We start from the raw sequence: 18,727 nt of genomic DNA, 5'->3' as shown, positions 1-18,727 counted from the left end.
TTTGTTTTTCGAGCTTCGTTTTTTATTATTCTTTCGGGATTTTCAGTTAGGTTAAATTACAAGTTTAGTTTTTAAACTTTAAAAAACATTTATCGGGTTCATGAACATTCCATTTTGTACTAAAAAATCTCAATTAATATCTCTAAGATCTTAATTTTGTAATTAAGTGTCGTTTAAATGTTTATTAGGTTCATGAACTTTCCCGTTTCATTAAATGTGGATTATGCTCCAAGATTTATTAATCTAAACTTATTAGATTAAATTTATCATTAAATTATTGTTTAGTATTTTTGACATTCTCAACTGAAAAATATGATAAGGTAAAAAACCCCTTTTTCGTCTTTGCATTTTCATTTGTAATTTCATAGGTATAATAATTTACTTTCTAAACTTCAATATGTAATAATTTAATAATTGTACTTTTAAATTTATTATAATATAGTCAAAATATAGTCTTTATCGTAAAGAATCTCAATTTTATTATGTAACGTGATCATTACAGCCAACATCTCATTTTTTAAATATGAAAAGTTTTAAAGTTACTGTCCATGATATTAGAGGCCCGATAAAATACCCGAGAGCGATAAGGTGACCACTCGTGATAGAAAAATTTGAATTTTTAACATTATTAAAAATATAACTCGTAAATAAATAAATAAATAAATAATATATATATATATATAATTGGAGATTTAATTATATGGTTGTTTTTGGGTGATGGTCCATAAAGTTTGGGCCCATAGAGGAAAAGGGAAAAGGACAGCTCCTCCTCCTAAGAGCCCAAAACAGAGAGGGAGAGCCCGAAGCTCCATCATGACGTGGCGATGGGCCCCACCTTCCCACGTGAAACCCCCACCTCACTACAGCTCATCCCTTCTTTTTCAAGAAAACCTACCCATTTTAATTTATTTATTTATTTATTTATTTATTAAAATACATGAAAAATCTCTCCCTGATATAAAATTTAGTTATCATCTTTTAAATAAATATTTAAATTAATTGTAAAAATATCAATACTTTTCCCCTATAAATATTAAAAAAGTATTTATACGGTGTAAATGGGCTAATTTTAATATTTATGGAAAAAAAATATGAACTAAAATTACAAAACTTAAAAATATAAAGACTAAAATAAAACGAACCAAACTGTATTTTGATTTATATTTGTAATACACTATTAACCTGGATCGAACTAAATTAATTCTCTAAAAATCAATATAACTTTAGTATTTAATATTATATTATTTTATTTTTTTAAATTAACATACATGATCTAAATTTATAATCTTTTAAATAAAAAATATTAAATATGTCGATAATTTATAAAAATTAACTAAAACGACAAAGATCTATTAAACAAAATCGTAAAAAATTTGGATTAAATCTAAAATTTAACCTATGTTTTTGGGATTAGATTAAAATATTGGTTAGTTAAAACAAATCTATCTTGATTTATCTTGCTTTAGGCCCACAACCAAACATTTTACCAATTTTAATTATCCATTTTCAGGTCACCCTTCCTAATCCCACCTTAGAGTGCTTAAAAGGTTTTCCTTTTATAATATATATATATATATATATATATTAATTAATAATTAATTAATTTATGTACGGTGGATTTTGGTGTATGATAAAATTTTGAATTTTTTTTTGATTGATTTGTTGATGATATATGTTTTTAATCAGTTGAGTTATTAAGGTTAGTTTGGGTATAAAAGTGGGTTCGGAATAAATTATTTTATAGAATAGTCGAGTTCAAATACCTTAGTACAATAGGGTAGACTCGAACGTAGACATGAATTTGAAAAACGTCCTACGACCTAAAATTAAACCTATACATTTAGCATTCTACGAGACAAAAAACGGTAAACGATTAATCGTTTATGGAATGCTTTGAATGGATAGTTTCCAAATTTAAGATAATATTAAAGAAATAAAATAATAATAAATAAATAAATCAAAGACTAAAATATTCGGTGGTTGAAGTATTACTTTTTTGCTGGCAACCAATTGAATCTGTGTTTTCTTTTTTTTTTTTTCTTGGATTTTTAGAAAAAAAAAAAAAAATTTAAAAAATTCCTAATTTTTAAATTATTTAATAATTATTGGGGTCGTGGGTGCACGTCTCGAGGAGATTAATCGGAGGAGATGGAGGCGGCGCGTGGAAGCGCGTGGAGAAGTCTGGCCGCCGGGAATATGTGAAAGACGAAAGTAGCCCCACGTGGGATCTGGAACATGCTTGTACCAATCACGTTACATCTGCCCCTCGAGGTCCTACGTGTAAAGTGTGCGGTGGCGGACCCCACAATCACATGGCAATGGGAAACTCTCCGCCGTGCGTCTCCCGTTTTTTTCTCTCTCTCCGCTGTATTTCTTTTCGATTTTAAAAAATAAAAGTTTAATTATGAAAAATTACTCCTTAATTTTTTAATTATTTTAAAAAATACCCAACTTTTAAAATTAAAAATTAATTTTTTTTATAAACCTTTCAAAATAATTATAAATTATACTTAATTTTAATTTCAAAATTTTAAAAGTTATTAAAATTTAGATTATTTATAAACAAAAACTACTTAATATTTTATTAAAAAAAAGGAAAATCACTCAATAATTTATAAATTAACAACAAATATGATCACCATACCATATATATAATTATTAATACATGAAAAAAAAGTGTCATAATTGACTTGTAGACGTAGATAATTATAATCATTTAATTATTTTGTAATTTAACATATTAAATTTCTCATTATTAACCTTCACTAAAAATTCTAAATTTAAAATAATAAAAATTATACAGTTAATTGACTGTGATATTTAAATTTTTAAATTTATATTTAATATACATAACAGCCCACATAGCCCACATTCATTAACCACGGTCGTTAATCTCACGGCTTTAAAACACGTTTATTAGAAAAAAAAAATTTTTCAAGATCATTAAAATTTTAATAAAATTAAAAATTTTATCCTAAAGAAAATTAGATTTATAAAATTAAAAAGGATTTAAAAATTAGAGATAAATTATAAAATTTTAAAGTTTGATAATTAAATAAATGCAAATTTATCCTATGAAAAAAGAAAAGAAATTATAATTAATGAAACGCTTTGTCGTTTGGTTTGGGTGTATCGTCGGAGCATTGGCCAATGTTATTCCCGCTAAAAGTCACCCCCGGCCGTGTGCCACGTCATCGCATTTAAATATTGCACAAAATACTAAAATTCAAAAAAATAATATAAAAATAATATAAAAAAAAAAGAAAAAAAGAAAATTCAAATTGAATTAAAAATTTAAAATATCATCTTTGTCCCTGCAGCTCTTCTTTGTCTTAAAGAAGACGAAACAATTTCGAACGCCTTCTCTCTCTAAAGTCTTCCATGGGAGTTAGCTTAAAGCGTTGAACCGAATTATAGCATAGAGAAGAAGAAGAAGAAGAAGAAGAAGAAGAAGAAGAAGAACCAGAAAAAGAATTCTCAATGTTCTTCCATTTTGCTTGTGGAACCATGTGAGTTCTCTGACACAATTTTTTTTTGCTTGTTTCTGAGTTTTATTCTTGTTTTTTTGTGTTGTTTTGTTTTGTTTTTTTTTTTTTTTTTGTAATTTTATTTGATTTGCATTTTGATCTCAGAGTCGTCACTGACTTGCTGGATTCAGTCGATGGCATCATCGTCCAGAACGCGGAGTAGTTCGCCGTTTTCGCACCGGAAATCTGTTTCGTCTTCGTCTTCGAGTCAATCGCCGAGTTCTTTCACGAACGGGAAGATGATTCCACGATCTTGTTCGAGTTCAGCATCTTCGCATTATGGAATGAGCAGTGGATTTGGTTCTAGATCGATGGTTAATGGTGGTGGTTATGATGATTGCTCACCGGTAGGGTTTATTTCCGATGATTTGATGTCTGAGTCTGTGGATGAGCCGAGGAACGGGGATAGCATTTCTGTGACGATTCGTTTTCGGCCTTTGAGGTAAGTGGAGAGATAGGAGAGTGTTGGATCAGATCCGCGATTGATTTTAGTGTTCGTGTTTTTGCGATTGATTGAGTTTGGGTCTGGGGCTTATGCTTGCAGCGAGAGGGAGTTCCTGAAAGGGGATGAGATTGCTTGGTATGCGGACGGGGACAAGATCGTACGCAATGAGTATAATCCAGCCACGGCCTATGGATTTGGTACCCATTTTTGAATTTGTAGATTTCGAATTTGAACTTGTGCTAGTGTGGTTACGGTTATGTGTGAGGGTAGGAATGTTATTTTGGATTAACGTGGCTGCAATGTATGGGTTTTCGTGTTTATAACATATCGAGGGCGGTGTATCTCTGTGGCAGATAAGGTGTTTGGACCAGATACGATTTCACCGGAGGTGTATGAAGTTGCGGCTAAACCAGTCGTTAAGGCAGCTATGGAGGGTGTTCATGGTGCGAAACGCTTCCTAGAGTCCACCCAGCTAGACATTCTTTGAATTAATCAACATAATAACTTGTAGAGTCGTTAAAGTTTCCATATAAGATGCTGAAAGAAGGATCTTAGCTGCTGTTTTTTGATATGCAGGAACGGTATTTGCTTACGGTGTGACAAGCAGTGGGAAGACACACACTATGCATGTATGTATGATGCTTTAATGTTTTCCCTACTCGTGTAATCTTAATTGAGTTATTAAATCTGATTTGCTTAACCCATCAATCACTTACGAGTCTGTTAATTGCATTTATTATGTTTGGTAACCATGGACTGTTTAATGAAAACCAGATTCTAAGAATTCAGCTTGTTCTAACTACCACTAACAGCTTTGTTAACTGTCAATATTCGTGTCCTTATAAGAGCCTGCCCCGTTAAAAGTTTGAATAGTTATGTGTTCTTGTGAGTATCGTTCTTTGGACATATAAATCTTTGCGAACTCTACTTCTTGAATTTGACTTTGGGTATTCTTCATCAAGTTGGGTTTTTCCTCATTTTTCTTTCTTCTCTACAAACTCTACTTCTTATGGCCCTACATTTCTTTTTGATGAATTGTGGCATGCTAGAAACTTAACAGACTGATCGTGTTGGGATGGATTTTTCCATACTGAAGTGACCAGAGAGATACAAGCTCTTATTTTCTTGCTGATCAACTTTAGCATTTGATTTTTTAGCCTCCTAGTTTTTGGTCTTCTGCTGTTAATTTATCATTGTTGGTTAGCCTTTCGGGCCAATGACACATGCATAGGGTTTTCTTTTTTACATATTCAGCTGGAAACTACAAAAGGGGCTTTCAGAAGTGAGTAGTAGCACGTTTACATTTATATTGAATGATATAATGAATCAAGGAACAAGTGCCAACAGTTTTTTTTTTTTTTTTTTTCAATCTCGCCATATCCATTTCATTTTGGAACTATAGGTTGGTGTTAGATCTGCAGATAGTGATGAGTTTGGTTGAGCCACAAGCTAATTTGCCTGATGCCAATATGACTATAGATTGTTATGAGATGATTCAATAATTTACTCTTCCTCTACTTTATATTTGCTTTTTCTACCATGATGTTTTCCACAGTGTTATCTTTTTTATACTTTTCTACCTCCCCTAATTATACTTGCAAACGCTATTTTGCATGCATGAGTAATGTTATTGATTTGCTTGTATAAATAATTCACAGGGAGATCAAAACTCTCCAGGGATCATACCACTGGCTATAAAAGATGTCTTCAGCATTATCCAAGATGTAAGTGTCCCGGCATAATTTTAAAGTGAGATATTGAAAAAGTATTCTCTAGTTCTTTGCCTTGTTGATGCTTCTTAATTAGAACTCATAACATGTAGCAGCATTTAGTGCTATCATTACACAAATAAAAATGGTTCTCTTTGCCACAAATTTGATTCCTGAATAATGTTATAATAATTATTGAATCGAGTTAAATAAAATTTGAGGCCAGCTATGTTTGGTTAATGAACGTGCAAAATTACTACATGAACTAACATTATTTAAGTTAAGACTCAAATAAATTGTTAAATTGTTGATTTTTTTTTTTTTTTTTTTTTTTTTTTTTTTTTTTTTTTTTTTTTTGTGTTGGTGTTTGATGAGCTAAATTGTCTGTCAGGTTCATCCATGATTTATTTAATGGTTATCGAATACAAACAACCATCTAATTTTTTGAGGACATTACATCACAAATTTGTGGTGAATACTCGAACCTACAGCCTCTTTAAAGAGGTAAAAATACTTTTAAAATTTAATAAATACATATTATTATATAACATTGAATAATTATTAATATTTGTGAAGGGATTTTTGCTATTCATGAACTATGAAGAAAAGACTGCTATATATTAAAAAAGAAATTGCACGACTTTTGCTTTACTGTAATTAGCCTTTCCTTTATTAGCATATTTTTCTTCCTTGCTTCTGCATGTTATCAAATTATATTTATTTGTTGCAAAATTTTAAATCCTGTTTTTTATTTATTTTTCCGAGTATTTGACCATATAGATGAGTGTTTGTTTTTCTATGTAGACTCCTGGAAGAGAATTCTTGCTCCGTGTATCTTACCTTGAAATATACAACGAAGTAAGTAATTCTATACAGAGAGTTTTCGAGCTTGTCGACCATATCTAAATTGTTATTTAGTTTTTGAGTTCCATTGGTAGTTGTAAATCTAGGTTATGGCTTGTTTTTGTATGAAAGGAATATAGTTTTTGGCATCTAAACAATCAGGGGAAAACTGCTAAACAGTACATTCCAAATCTTCTAAGTTATTAGACTCATGATCATATTTGCATTCTTGATACACAGGTGATAAATGACTTGCTGGATCCAACAGGTCAGAATTTGCGTGTTAGGGAAGATGCACAGGTGCTTAACTTGTCCTTGTAATCATCACACTGTAAACTGCTTTTGTTTTGGTATAATTGTATATTTGATGCTGCTATCGTCAATTAGGGTACTTATGTTGAGGGTATAAAGGAAGAAGTGGTTTTGTCTCCTGGACATGCTTTATCATTTATAGCCGCTGGAGAAGGTATTTACTGAGCACTTCTGCTTTGGTGCCATTTCTCTTCTCATTTTATGTGCATAAGTGATTTATGGCTAAAGGTCTTAAATGGCAGAGCATCGTCACGTTGGATCAAACAATTTCAATCTTTTTAGTAGCCGGAGTCACACCATCTTTACGCTGGTAAAACTAAACATTTCCTTGCTGGTGGAGCATCCAATTGCTTGCTCTTTAGTTCATTTCTTGGCTATGGTTTTATTTTCTATATCAGAATGAGGTTTGTTTTCCATGATATAAGTTGCTTGCTGCAATCTGCGTCACCTCTTTATGTTATCACTTAGAAACTTGTTGGAAGTGCATTTAAAAACACGAAACTGACGAACTTGTCGCTGCAGTGGTAGCTCTATGGGAAATTTGGGTCGCTTCCCCCCACTTAAATAATATATTTGTTTGCTAGATACAATTAGTTGAGGAATTCCATAGTTCAAGATTATTCACAAATGGATTTAGTGATATGTACATAAATACCTATGTCAGCATGTATGCACATAGAAATGCACACAGATACGGTTTCTGCATGTATATGTGATCAATGCATAAATACATTCATAGAAACATAAAAATTTGCATTCCCAATCAAATACATAAATTCAAATAGACACGTACACACGGAGGTGCAAGTGTGCATGCTTATCAGGTTATGATAAGTTCTGGTGTGTATGCTTATCAGATTTGTGGTTGCTTTCATCCTCTTGTGCATTCTTTTCCATCTTCTGCCTCTCTAAACGAAGTGTGCTGTATGCTTTTGCAGATGATTGAAAGTAGTGCACGTGGTGATGAGTATGACGGTGTCATCTTCTCTCAACTTGTAAGAACGGGCCTTTTTCATTCTGATATGTGGTTCTGTTGAACTTTAATGTGTCATTCTCATTAATATTAACTCCATGCTGCAGAACTTGATAGATTTAGCTGGGTCGGAGAGCTCAAAGACCGAAACTACTGGTCTGAGGAGAAAGGAAGGAGCCTATATAAACAAAAGCCTTTTGACTCTTGGAACAGTAGGTGCCTTTTTATAGGGCTTTTGTGTGTTGATTAAATATTTTTGCGCTTTTCCCTAACAAATATAAACGTGCAATTAGGACTTGTGTGATTCTGAACCTACTTTAGAAAACCAAGTTTTGCTTCACCATCCATTATTCTTCTGCTATTACGTGCCTGTTGGTTAGGATCTCATCTATTTCATCAATCCATTTATTGTAGTTGATATTGGAATGTCTATGAATAAATTTAATTTTCTTGAGAATGTATCTATGTAGCGGATACCTCAAGATGGAAGTAATTTTTATATTTGGTTGCATTGTGAAGGTTATTGGGAAATTAAGCGAGGGAAAGGCATCCCATGTTCCTTATCGAGATTCTAAGCTTACCCGTCTTCTTCAATCCTCACTCAGTGGGCATGGACACGTTTCAGTGAGTATATGATTTAGAAACAACTTTTTTGTAGTCCGTGCTTCTCGTGAATGGAACTTGTTGATGAATCATTTTTATTTATTATCATCTGCTGTCCCTTTTACTTTCCATTAATATTTATGCAGTGAAATTTTCCAACTTCTTTTTGGTTTAACATACAAATTATCTCCAGCTCATTTGCACTGTAACTCCTGCATCCAGTAACATGGAGGAAACTCACAATACATTGAAGTTTGCTAGCAGGGCCAAACGAGTTGAAATCTATGCCTCGCGCAATAAGGTTGATTGAAGTTTCTTTTCGACATGAAGTTAAAAGAAAATGTCTGTTGTTCACATAAGCTTTAACACTTTTCTTAACTCTCTATTATATGTATAGATAATTGATGAAAAGTCTTTGATAAAGAAGTATCAGACAGAAATTTCAATCCTCAAGCAAGAACTTGATCAATTAAAGAGGGGGATGCTGGCTGGTGTTAATCATGAGGAGATAATGAATTTAAGGCAGCAGGTTTTTGTTTTCTTCGCTTATGTTTGGTGGCCCAATTACTATTTCCAGAATTCTATTTCACTAAGTCATTCTTGTTATCATTAAATAGTTGGAAGAAGGTCAAGTGAAAATGCAATCAAGATTAGAAGAAGAGGAAGAAGCTAAGGTTGCTCTCATGAGTAGGATTCAGAGGCTGACTAAACTAATACTCGTCTCTTCTAAGAATTCTATTCCTGGATGTTTGAGTGACGTTCCTAGTCATCAAAGGAACAAATCTTCTTTTGATGATGTAAGTTTGCGCTATAAGCTTTCTTCAACATACGTATGCACATTCACTTCTCTTGTGATTGTCATTGCCATCACAAATGTGAATAACTTACAAATTCAGTGTTTAGACGATCCAAGATGAGCACTCTCATCTTACATTGCCTTATTTTCCTCATGAAACACTTTACTGTCAGTGAAGGGAATCTGTGGTTCTTCGTCCATACATTTTTGCAACGACAATTATCATCATAATCTGCTTCTATTTAGATAAGATTACAATGAAATTATTAGTTGTGTTACTTGTGTAGAATAAAACATCAAACCAGATATTTTTGTCAAGTGGCCTTCCTTTTCCTATTTCTATGTGACTGAATTTTTGCAGTTCTTACTTTAGTTTGAGAACAATAGATCTGTTGCTCATTTTTCAGTTTTCTTTTTCAGAAGGTTGAGGTCACCCAAGGGTTACTTTCCGGAAGTGAGAATCAAAATGATCTATCTTCAATTGTTCACTCAGATCAGTTGAACGGTGAACTCTTACCAGCTGATAGTACAATCACTGGATCATCTAACGTGAGTAAATTATCGGCACAACAGATTATCATACCGAAAGCTTATCACAAGTCTTGTTTGCTCAGATAATTTCTCTGTGATGTGTTTCATCTACATGAGTTTCTCTTCACAAATTAAATATCATACTGATAGCGTTTCAGTTTTTTTTTTTTTTTTTTTTTCTTTTCCAATTCTCTTCAGCGAAACAGTAGCAATTTATAAAGTTCTCGATTATATCATATTAATTTATGGAGCTCACAAGGGTTTTTGCTGGTTTTCTGTCGCCCCCCCTCCTTATTACAGTTTTTTTTTCCAAGGAAGGTTTTTGTGTTTTCTTGGAGTTATGAGCTATGAATATTAAAATGATTGTTTGTATTGTAATGTAGGGGGAGATGACAATGTCAGATCAGATGGATCTACTGGTCGAGCAAGTTAAGATGCTGGCTGAAGAGATTGCGTTTGAAACCAGCGCACTGAAACGTTTGATTGAGCAGTCTGTTGATGATCCTGATGGTTCTAAAGTTCAAGTATAGTCATTCATGAGCTTTCTTTCTTTGCTGCATCTTATTGACTCCAGAAGTTGACATAAGGTTTCTAAGCCAATATTTTAATCATGTCTCTGTTCCTTCATCCAGATCCAGAACTTAGAACAAGAAATTCAAGAAAAAAAGAGGCAAATGAGAGCTTTGGAACAACGAATTAACGAGGGTAGCGAGCCTTCAATTTCTAGCGCATCGATGGTTGAAATGCAGCAGGTGCTGCTTCCTGGAGCTTATTGACCTGCCTTCAAGTGTTCTAACTTATTTTTATATTAGAATTTTTTAAAATAATTTTCTACTGCTTTTGTCGGTTGCAGACTGTTACAAGATTAATGACTCAGTGCGGTGAAAAGGAATTTGAGCTTGAGGTAAGTTTTCTGAGTTAAATTAATTTTAGGACTTTGATACAGTGTTGTTCAATTAAGATGTACAATGTTGTTAAACTAAATTAATTAACTCTTTTCTCTTGATCCAGCTCAAAAAGGCAGACAACCGTGTTCTTCAAGAGCAATTGCAGAACAAGGTTTTTACTACCTCTCTTCTCTATTCCATTCATGTACACTCTTTTCAAAATATCCCTGTAGTGGAAAATTATCGAGCAATTGATCTTATTGAGAAGCTTCCTTCTCCTTGTTCCCCCTCGTTTTGTTTTGGAACATCACTTGCTTCCATATTTGTCTGCTGGCAGTGTGCAGAGAACAGAGAATTACAGGAGAAAGTAGAACTCTTAGAGCATCAATTGGCTTCAGTTACTAGCAATAAATTGTCAACTTCATCTGAAAATTGTCTTCCAGAAAAATATGTAGAAGAATTCAAAAAGAAGATTCAATCTCAGGCAAGTCTTTTCAGTTTTGGTTATAGTAGTTTTGTAGATTACTGATTCTTGAAGCTTCATCTATGGCATCACTGTCTATAATTGGATGAGACCACTAGTAATTTAGAAGGATGAGTGGCTGTGCTGTATGCTTCTTTACGACACAGCTTGTTCATTTTGTCTGTGTCTCAGTAGTTTATCTAATTATTTATGCATATTTGATGTTTTTCTATATGAGCTCTATGGCTGTGTGTTTGATGATCTGAAGATTGTTTATTTAAGCAGGAGATTGAGAATGAGAAACTGAAATTGGAATCAGTTCACTTTTCAGAAGAGATCAGTGGTTTGCATGTACAGAATCAAAAATTGGCAGAAGAAGCTTCTTACGCAAAGGAGCTAGCCTCTGCTGCAGCTGTTGAGCTGAAAAATTTAGCAGCTGAAGTCACGAAGCTCTCCTTACAAAATGCAAAATTAGAAAAGGAGTTATTGAGTGCACGAGAATTGGCCCACTCTAAGAATACACAGAATAATCACAGTGGAAACCGCAAGTACATTGATGGTTCAAAACCTGGAAGGAAGGGAAGGCTCTCTGGCCGGTCTATTGATGTTTCAGCAGCAACCAGTGATGATTTTGAATCTTGGAATCTTGATCCAGATGATTTAAAAATGGAACTTCACGCAAGGAAACAAAGAGAGGAGGCCCTTGAGGCTGCTTTAGCTGAAAAGGAGCTCCTAGAAGATGATTACCGAAAGAAAATGGAAGAGGCAAAGAAAAGGGAAGCGTCTCTTGAAAATGATTTAGCCAATATGTGGGTACTGGTTGCCAAGTTGAAGAAAGAGGCCGGAGGTGGAGCTATTTCAGATGTTAAAAGTGATGCAAGGCAGAATTCTGGAACAGAAAATGATATCGATTCAAAGACGGATGATAATGAAACCATAACCATCTTTAAAGAAGATGCTGATCCTGTAGATGATTCGAAAAAATCTGAAGAAACCCATGAGGAGGAACCACTGGTTGTTCGCCTAAAGGTATGAAATTTCAGCAGAGAGATCACTGACATATTTGTGAAATTTTTTTGTAACAGCCCACCAAGCCTAAGCTCACCGTAAGTAGATATTGTCCTCTTTGGATTTTCCCTTTCGGACTTTCCTTCAAGAATTTTAAAACGTGTCTGCTAGGGAGAGGTTTTCACACTCTTATAAAGGGCCACCCCAACCGATGTGAGATCTGAAAATCCACCCCCTTCAGGACACAGCGTCCTCGATGACACTCATTCCTTTCTCCAATCGATGTGGGACCCCACCAAATCCACCCACCTTCAGGGTCCAGTGTCCTTACTGGCACACCGCCTCATGTCTATCCCCTTTTAGAGAACAATCTCCTCGCTGGCACATCGCCCGGTGTCTGGTTCTGATACCATTTGTAACGGCTCAAGCCCACCGCTAGCAGATATTGTCCTCTTTGGACTTTCCCTTTCGGGCTTCCCTTCAAGGTTTTTAAAACGCATCTGCTAGGGAAGAGTGTTTCGTTCTCTCCAACCCGACGTTGGATCTGACATTTTTTGTTTTTGACAAGATTTGTTGATGATTACCTTTCAGGCACGGATGCAAGTGATGAAGGAAAAGGATCTGAAGTGCCTAGAAAATGTAGATACGAATTCACACATGTGTAAAGTATGTTTTGAATTGCCAACTGCAGCAATTCTTCTTCCATGTCGACATTTTTGTTGTAAGTTTTCTTAAACCAACCTTCTTAAAATTCCTACATTTTGATATTCTAATTATTGGCATTTCTGAAACTGGCAGTATGTAAATCTTGTTCACTTGCCTGTTCTGAGTGTCCAATCTGTCGGACAAAGATTGTAGATAGGCTCTTTGCATTTACTTCTTGACATGTTGTTCCATGCCTGCCTTTCCCCACAAGGTAAATTCACTCTATCCCTTCTCCTATTCCATCAATCACTGGTTCACCGCTTTTAAACCTGTTTTACTGGCAGGAATTCAATATTGAATCTACAATGCGACGGAGGACTAGATTCTTCTATTTGATTTGCTTACATGCAACTGTACAAAAAGGTACATAATTAATTTATTGTGTTCTAAGTCTCTGAGAGATGTAAAATAATCATACCAGAAGTAGTTAAGGAACTTCATATTTCAACATGGAATTCTTTTTTGATTAGTTGTTTCACTTAAACTACCAATTTATATCTGGATAGGGCTCTAGAACATCCTTCTATATCTATACATATATATATATATTTATATATATGTATATGTATAGATATATATATATATATTTATTTATATATATAAATATATATGTATATACATATATATATATATAGATATATATATATATTTATTTATAGATATATATATAAATATATATATATATATATTTATATATATATATATATATGTATGTATGTATGTATATGCATATCATTAATTCAGTCACATTGTGCTTGTAGAACCTTTTGCCTTGTGGATCTCTGCCCCTGTTCAATTCATGCAGATTTGGAAAAGGGTTTGTTTTTGTTTTTGTTTTTGTTTTCTTGCACAATATTCCTTCCTTCTACTACTATCTTAATATTTATTCAAGGCTGTGATTAAACGATGTCGTTTTATACGGACTTTCTAGAGAGAGAAAGATAAGGATAAACATAAAGAGAGAGTGGAAATTTAAGGAATGAACAACATAGGGCTGCAGCTCAGCTTGCAGGAATATTGTTGGGAATTTCTCAAAGTAAGCATTTAATGCACAACTTAATAAATGTCTGGCTTTGTTCTTTGTATGTATTAATTAAAGAAAATAAAAATTATAATAATAAAAATAATGGAAATTAGATTTGTTATCTTCTTCTGAGTTCTTCTCTGTAGTTAGTTATTTCTGGTAAATATTTCATTCTGACCTTAACTAACACTCAGAGCTATATTTCCTGTACTAGTCTCTTGTTGCTGTACTATTCAATGGTCATAGAATTAAAAGACTTTTATTATTATTATTATTATTAAACTCATTTATGTTTTGATGCATTAAGATATATTCTATTTTGTATTTGTAGTTGTAAAATTTTTATTTTTATTTAGAAACTTCTAGAAGTGTAACGGGTCTAGTCATTATTGTAACGGCTCAAGTCTAATCCCATCGTTAGCAGTTATTGTCCTCTTTAGACTTTCTCGTTTGAACTTCCCCTCAAGACTTTAAAACGCGTTTATTAAGAGAAGGTTTTCACATCCTTATAGAAGGTGTTTGGTTCTCATCCAGTTAAAACATTTACTATTTTAGGCAAGCCACAATAATATATATTTTTTAAAAAAAATTAGAGACTAAAATAAAAGTTAAATGTTAAAATGTTAAAATTTTTACTATTTTTATTCATGATTAACTAAGAATAATGATGCCTTCGATAAAATATTTTATGGTGAGTATTTCACAAAAATATTTAATCTTGTTTAAAAAAATTGAAATAGGCTCTTAAACTCAAAAACAACTCTCAAAATAAAATTTAAAAAAAAAAAAAGAGAAGAAAAATAAGGTAAAATACAGTTTAATCTATTGAGAAATATTATTATTATTATTACTACTATGGTCGTGTTAGAAATTACAAACATCCAATGGTATGATATTATCGACTTTGACCCTAAGTTCTCGTGGTTTTACTTTTGGTTTTCTCAAACAACCATGTACTAATGAAGACTTATTTGCTTATAAACCGATGAATTACAAACATCAAATGGTATGATATTATCAATTTTGACTATAATTTCTCGTGGCTTTCTTTTTTGTTTTCTCAAAAAAACCATGTACTAATGAAGATTTATTTGCTTATAAACCTATGATTAACCTTTTAATTAGTCGATGTGTGACTCTTCTCACAACCATTCTCGACATGCCAAAGGGTTTCAAGGCGACAGCAGGTTCGATTTCACTAACCAAACTGACAGAGTGTTTGGTTAAGGAGGAGAATGTTGGGTATAAAGAAGATTAGACATAAAGAAAGGGATATGGAGTTAAGAAACCCGACCAAACCCAAATAAAATAGAAAAAGAGTCCATGTATTTACACAAAAATGTATGGATATCTTTCCCGACATAAAATTTAAATTTATATCTAAGTTTGTTAATTTTTTAAATTAATTTATAATAAAATGAAAGTTTAGGAACTTAAAAAATACTATAATTTTTGTTTAAAGGTCAGTTTATAATTGAAATAAAAATATAAATAATTTACCTAAGTCATTTAAAAATTTATGTAAATAAAACTAATAACTGCGAAATCTTTTATTATTATTATTATTATTATTATTCAACTAAACCATTTCGAATTGAATTTGATGGACCAAAAATATATTTGGCCTAAAATAATAATCTGCCAATGTCCCCAAACAAAAATAAGTTGTGTAGTTGCCAAATCAAACCAAACAAACAAATTGATTTCGATTCCAATCTCATCATAACCAGTTAAAAATTTACCAGATTTGTTTCAGATCCGAAGCTGCTGATGATCTGATCAGCAACCGTGCCATTTTTTCATCTTTACAAGTTGTCATGGAGATTTTAGCTCCATTCCAAGATGTAGTTTGAGAAATTTTACCTACAAATTTCAAGGTGTTGCCAAATCTGATGGTGCCTAACGATTCTTGCTGGCTCTCCAGATTCTGATTCGCAAATTGCATTAAGCTGTACTGATCCAAAGAAGGAACCATTAGAATGAGAGAAGAAGAGGATGAAGTGTGAAGCAAGCATGCAAACATGGAGGTTCGTGAAATTACTTTCACTCTACACCGAGGGTGTACTGCGAACCTTACAGAAGTGATTGGCAACGGCGGAAGGATCGAGAAATTCCTCCAAGCACCATTCCGGCAATGTCTCCAAATATTCCGATATGCTGCTCGTCGAGAAGGAACCGCCGTCGCTTGCTTGGCCGTCTTCGACCTTGTAATTACTTGTCGATGGAGCAGCTTTTTCAGCGGAATGAGAGCTGATTGCCTTCACGGCTATTTTAGGCTTCTTGCTGCAAGCGTGAGAGCTTCCAGTTTTAACATCCATGGCCGCATCGCAGCCATGGGAGGACGAAGATGTTTGGGACGAAAAACAAGTCGAAGAAAGCTTCACACCTGTGAGAAGAAATCGACTGTGCTTCTGCGTATGTTCGTTCGTTTCGTGAATCGAAATGTCGCATTCTCTGCAAATAATTGCCCTATCTTGTTGACAGAAAACGAGCGCGCGACGTTCCTGCAAATGAAATCAAATTCCGTAACAATCCTCTCCTTCTGACACCGAATCAACGATCGCCAAATTATTCCAACTCCACAAATCGACGAAACGAAGGATATCAGAAACAGACGAAACAAAGCAGATATTTCCAAGAAAGGTACAAAAGAACGCAAAGATCCTCTTCAACACCGATTCGATTTCACAAAAACCTCAAAACTCAAAACATAAACATTTTCCAGAATCAAAATTACCTGACAGATATCGCAACGAGGAGACTCCTTTTTGATCGGCTGAATTAACGAGAATCGTGAGTGCTTTCCAGCGAGCTTGTTGGCGCGGTGAACATGGAGATCACAGCCATGGCAAAGAGCAGCTTCATCAGCATAACAAAAAACAGAAGCCTCAGCCTGATCACAAACATCGCAACGGATCTTCATGATTCTTTCTTCAACAGAAAGAAATAAAAAACCGAACAGAATCTTGCAGCACGATTTCAGCTCTCTCTCTGTTCCTGCCTGCCTGCCTGCCTGCCTGCCTTTTCGCTATCTGAAAATTCTGAGGGTTGAAAGAGAGGTGGATTTAAAGCGGAAGATGGAGACAAAGTATTATGGGCTCTCGGCCATTACTGGACAAGAAGAACAGCTAAGATTAAAGCTCTTTATTGTTCTCTGACAATTTAAGAAAAGCTCTAGAAAAATCGGCCATGGCCCCCTTCTCTCTCTACCTTTCTCTTTCTACTGTGATTTCTTTTAAAGGAGATGCAAGTGGTGGGGGGCAAACCCAACTTGGGCTCTCCTATATACCCTTAATTATAATATATATATATATATTTTGTTAGACGAACACGACTCTCTTAACTAATGGGGGACTTCCATCATCCAACACCTCCCCTCGAACATGACTCTATTAACCATGTTAGACGAACACGACTCTCCACAGTGGTATGATATTGTCTACTTTGACGAACACGACTCTCCACAGTGGTATGATATTGTCCCCTTTGAGCATAAGCTCTCATGGATTTGCTTTGTGCTTCCCCCAAAAGACCCAAAACTAATGGAGTTAGTATTCCTCACTTATAGAATGATGATCATGATCATTCCCTAAATTAGCGTACGTGGGATTTCCATCCTCCAACAAACACGTGATTATTCCCTAAATTAGATATAATAGAATTTTATTCCAATAAAATTTTAAAATAAATAAAAAAAAAAGCTTTATTTTCCTAAATAATTTTAAATTTGTTGCCATTATTTTTTAAATAACTCTATTATTGTTCTAATTAATAGAGGTACAGGTGGGTTAGGTCTGAGCCTGATTCACTTTTTCTTTTTAATCCAATCAAATTGTTTCATGTGTAATTTTTTTTTTAATTTAAATAATTCTCGTTAATTTAATTTAATTATTTTTTTTGTTTATTTTAAAATTAAAATTTTTAATTTTAATAAAAAGTAAAATACCATTCAATTTTAATATATATTTTAAAAAATTACCATTTTTTAAATTAATATTTTCATTTATTTAAATTTAATCTAACCCAAATATATTTATAACCGCGAGTTGGATTGAGTTAGGTTGAATTGTTCAGAGGTTGATCCGATTTTTCTAGTCATACAATATGTTTAACACAAAATACCATGTTCATATGTTATAATTTTCGCTTGTTGTTTTTTATTAATTTTTTTATGTGAATAATTATAGATCGATTTGTCAGATTTTTCTAGTCATCTTAACACAAAATAGTTATAATTTTCACTTGTTTTTTATTAATTTTTTTTACGATAATAATTATAGATTGATTTGGGTTTGTTTGTGAACTTTTAATATATTTTATTATTTAAATAATTATAAATTGTGGATAAACAAAACTTTAAAAAAAAAAATTGACAACTCAACAACCCAACCCAACCCAACCCTAAAATAGAATGTTGGGTTGGGTTGTGAAAATTTGGGTTGGGTTACCAATCCAACAAACCCGAACTTCTTGGGACATACAAAAAAAAAACATTGTAGTAATTATCGGGACATACAAAAAAAAAAATGTAGAAATACTATAAGGGGACGAATTCAAATTTCATAGCGGTCGGATTTCAAACCCGAGACAACTACTTGCTAGGATTGAGAATTTGACGTTGTAAACGTACCAGCATTTTAATTGAGGACTTTAAAAAACAATGAAAAGAGTCATAGACTCGAATATAGTTCAACTCGTTGATCATAACGTATACAAGTGGACTCCTTCGTACGTCACCATTTTAAATTATAATAATGTTTAAAACGACAAGAAAGCAGCTTACTTCAGGTACGATTCGATTAGTTTGAATATTTAAATCTCGTGGTGGTTGGATTTTAAACCCTACGATAGCTACCTGCTAGGATTGGCAATTCAATGTTGTAAGGTACCAATATTTTCAT

General features: G+C 33.3%; 2 protein-coding genes across 5 annotated transcripts; one reads left to right on the top strand and one right to left on the bottom strand.

Moving 5' to 3' along the window:
* The first annotated feature begins 3,302 nt into the window (after positions 1-3,302).
* Positions 3,303-13,881, top strand: LOC111811571 (kinesin-like protein KIN-7D, mitochondrial). Of its 2 annotated transcripts, XR_002817568.2 has the most exons (27): positions 3,303-3,509; positions 3,633-3,969; positions 4,072-4,169; positions 4,326-4,415; positions 4,549-4,601; positions 5,631-5,696; positions 6,486-6,539; positions 6,765-6,824; positions 6,912-6,990; positions 7,079-7,146; positions 7,775-7,831; positions 7,917-8,021; positions 8,329-8,433; positions 8,606-8,713; positions 8,810-8,941; positions 9,030-9,209; positions 9,629-9,757; positions 10,123-10,263; positions 10,372-10,491; positions 10,593-10,643; positions 10,751-10,798; positions 10,964-11,110; positions 11,375-12,118; positions 12,689-12,818; positions 12,896-13,013; positions 13,087-13,165; positions 13,564-13,881. XR_002817568.2 is itself a non-coding variant. In XM_023698487.2 (26 exons), the coding sequence occupies exons 2-25, from the start codon at positions 3,662-3,664 to the stop codon at positions 12,979-12,981; spliced, it is 3,159 nt and encodes a 1,052-aa protein (XP_023554255.1). In that variant the 5' UTR covers positions 3,303-3,509; positions 3,633-3,661; the 3' UTR covers positions 12,982-13,013; positions 13,087-13,301. The 2 variants fall into 2 exon arrangements, 1 of the variants encoding a protein (XP_023554255.1); XM_023698487.2 differs by lacking the exon at positions 13,564-13,881 and having other exon boundaries at positions 13,087-13,301.
* A 1,628-nt stretch (positions 13,882-15,509) lies between these two features.
* LOC111811336 (B-box zinc finger protein 20) lies at positions 15,510-17,101 on the bottom strand. 3 transcript variants are annotated; one of them, XM_023698126.2, is made up of 3 exons: positions 16,564-17,101; positions 15,868-16,330; positions 15,510-15,775 (listed from the first exon to the last, which is right to left on the bottom strand). In XM_023698126.2, exons 1-2 carry the CDS (start codon positions 16,747-16,749, stop codon positions 15,875-15,877), a joined length of 642 nt encoding a protein of 213 aa, XP_023553894.2. In that variant the 5' UTR covers positions 16,750-17,101; the 3' UTR covers positions 15,510-15,775; positions 15,868-15,874. The 3 variants fall into 3 exon arrangements, with proteins under 3 accessions (XP_023553894.2, XP_023553893.2, XP_023553895.2); XM_023698125.2 differs by having other exon boundaries at positions 15,899-16,330; XM_023698127.2 differs by having other exon boundaries at positions 15,904-16,330.
* Between the last annotated feature and the right edge of the window lie 1,626 nt (positions 17,102-18,727).

This window comes from Cucurbita pepo, chromosome 15 (assembly GCF_057944985.1).
Source record: "Cucurbita pepo subsp. pepo isolate OVF chromosome 15, ASM5794498v1, whole genome shotgun sequence".
NCBI lineage: Eukaryota > Viridiplantae > Streptophyta > Magnoliopsida > Cucurbitales > Cucurbitaceae > Cucurbita > Cucurbita pepo.
The sequence above is the reverse complement of the archived record's forward strand: the minus strand, read 5'-3'. Positions and strand labels throughout refer to the sequence as shown.

Bases quoted from the DNA above. Each gene is read 5' to 3' on its own strand.
- LOC111811336 (XM_023698125.2), bottom strand. From the start codon at position 16,749: ATGAAGATCCGTTGCGATGTTTGTGATCAGGCTGAGGCTTCTGTTTTT. The intron at 16,331-16,563 runs GTAATTTTGATT...TTTCATTTGCAG, and splicing joins CTCGTTGCGATATCTGTCAG to GAACGTCGCGCGCTCGTTTT. The intron at 15,776-15,898 runs GTTCGCAGTACA...GGATCAGTACAG, and splicing joins TTGCCAATCACTTCTGTAAG to CTTAATGCAATTTGCGAATC.
- LOC111811571 (XM_023698487.2), top strand. From the start codon at position 3,662: ATGGCATCATCGTCCAGAACGCGGAGTAGTTCGCCGTTTTCGCACCGG. The intron at 3,970-4,071 runs GTAAGTGGAGAG...TTATGCTTGCAG, and splicing joins ATTCGTTTTCGGCCTTTGAG to CGAGAGGGAGTTCCTGAAAG. The intron at 4,416-4,548 runs GTGCGAAACGCT...TTTGATATGCAG, and splicing joins AGCTATGGAGGGTGTTCATG to GAACGGTATTTGCTTACGGT.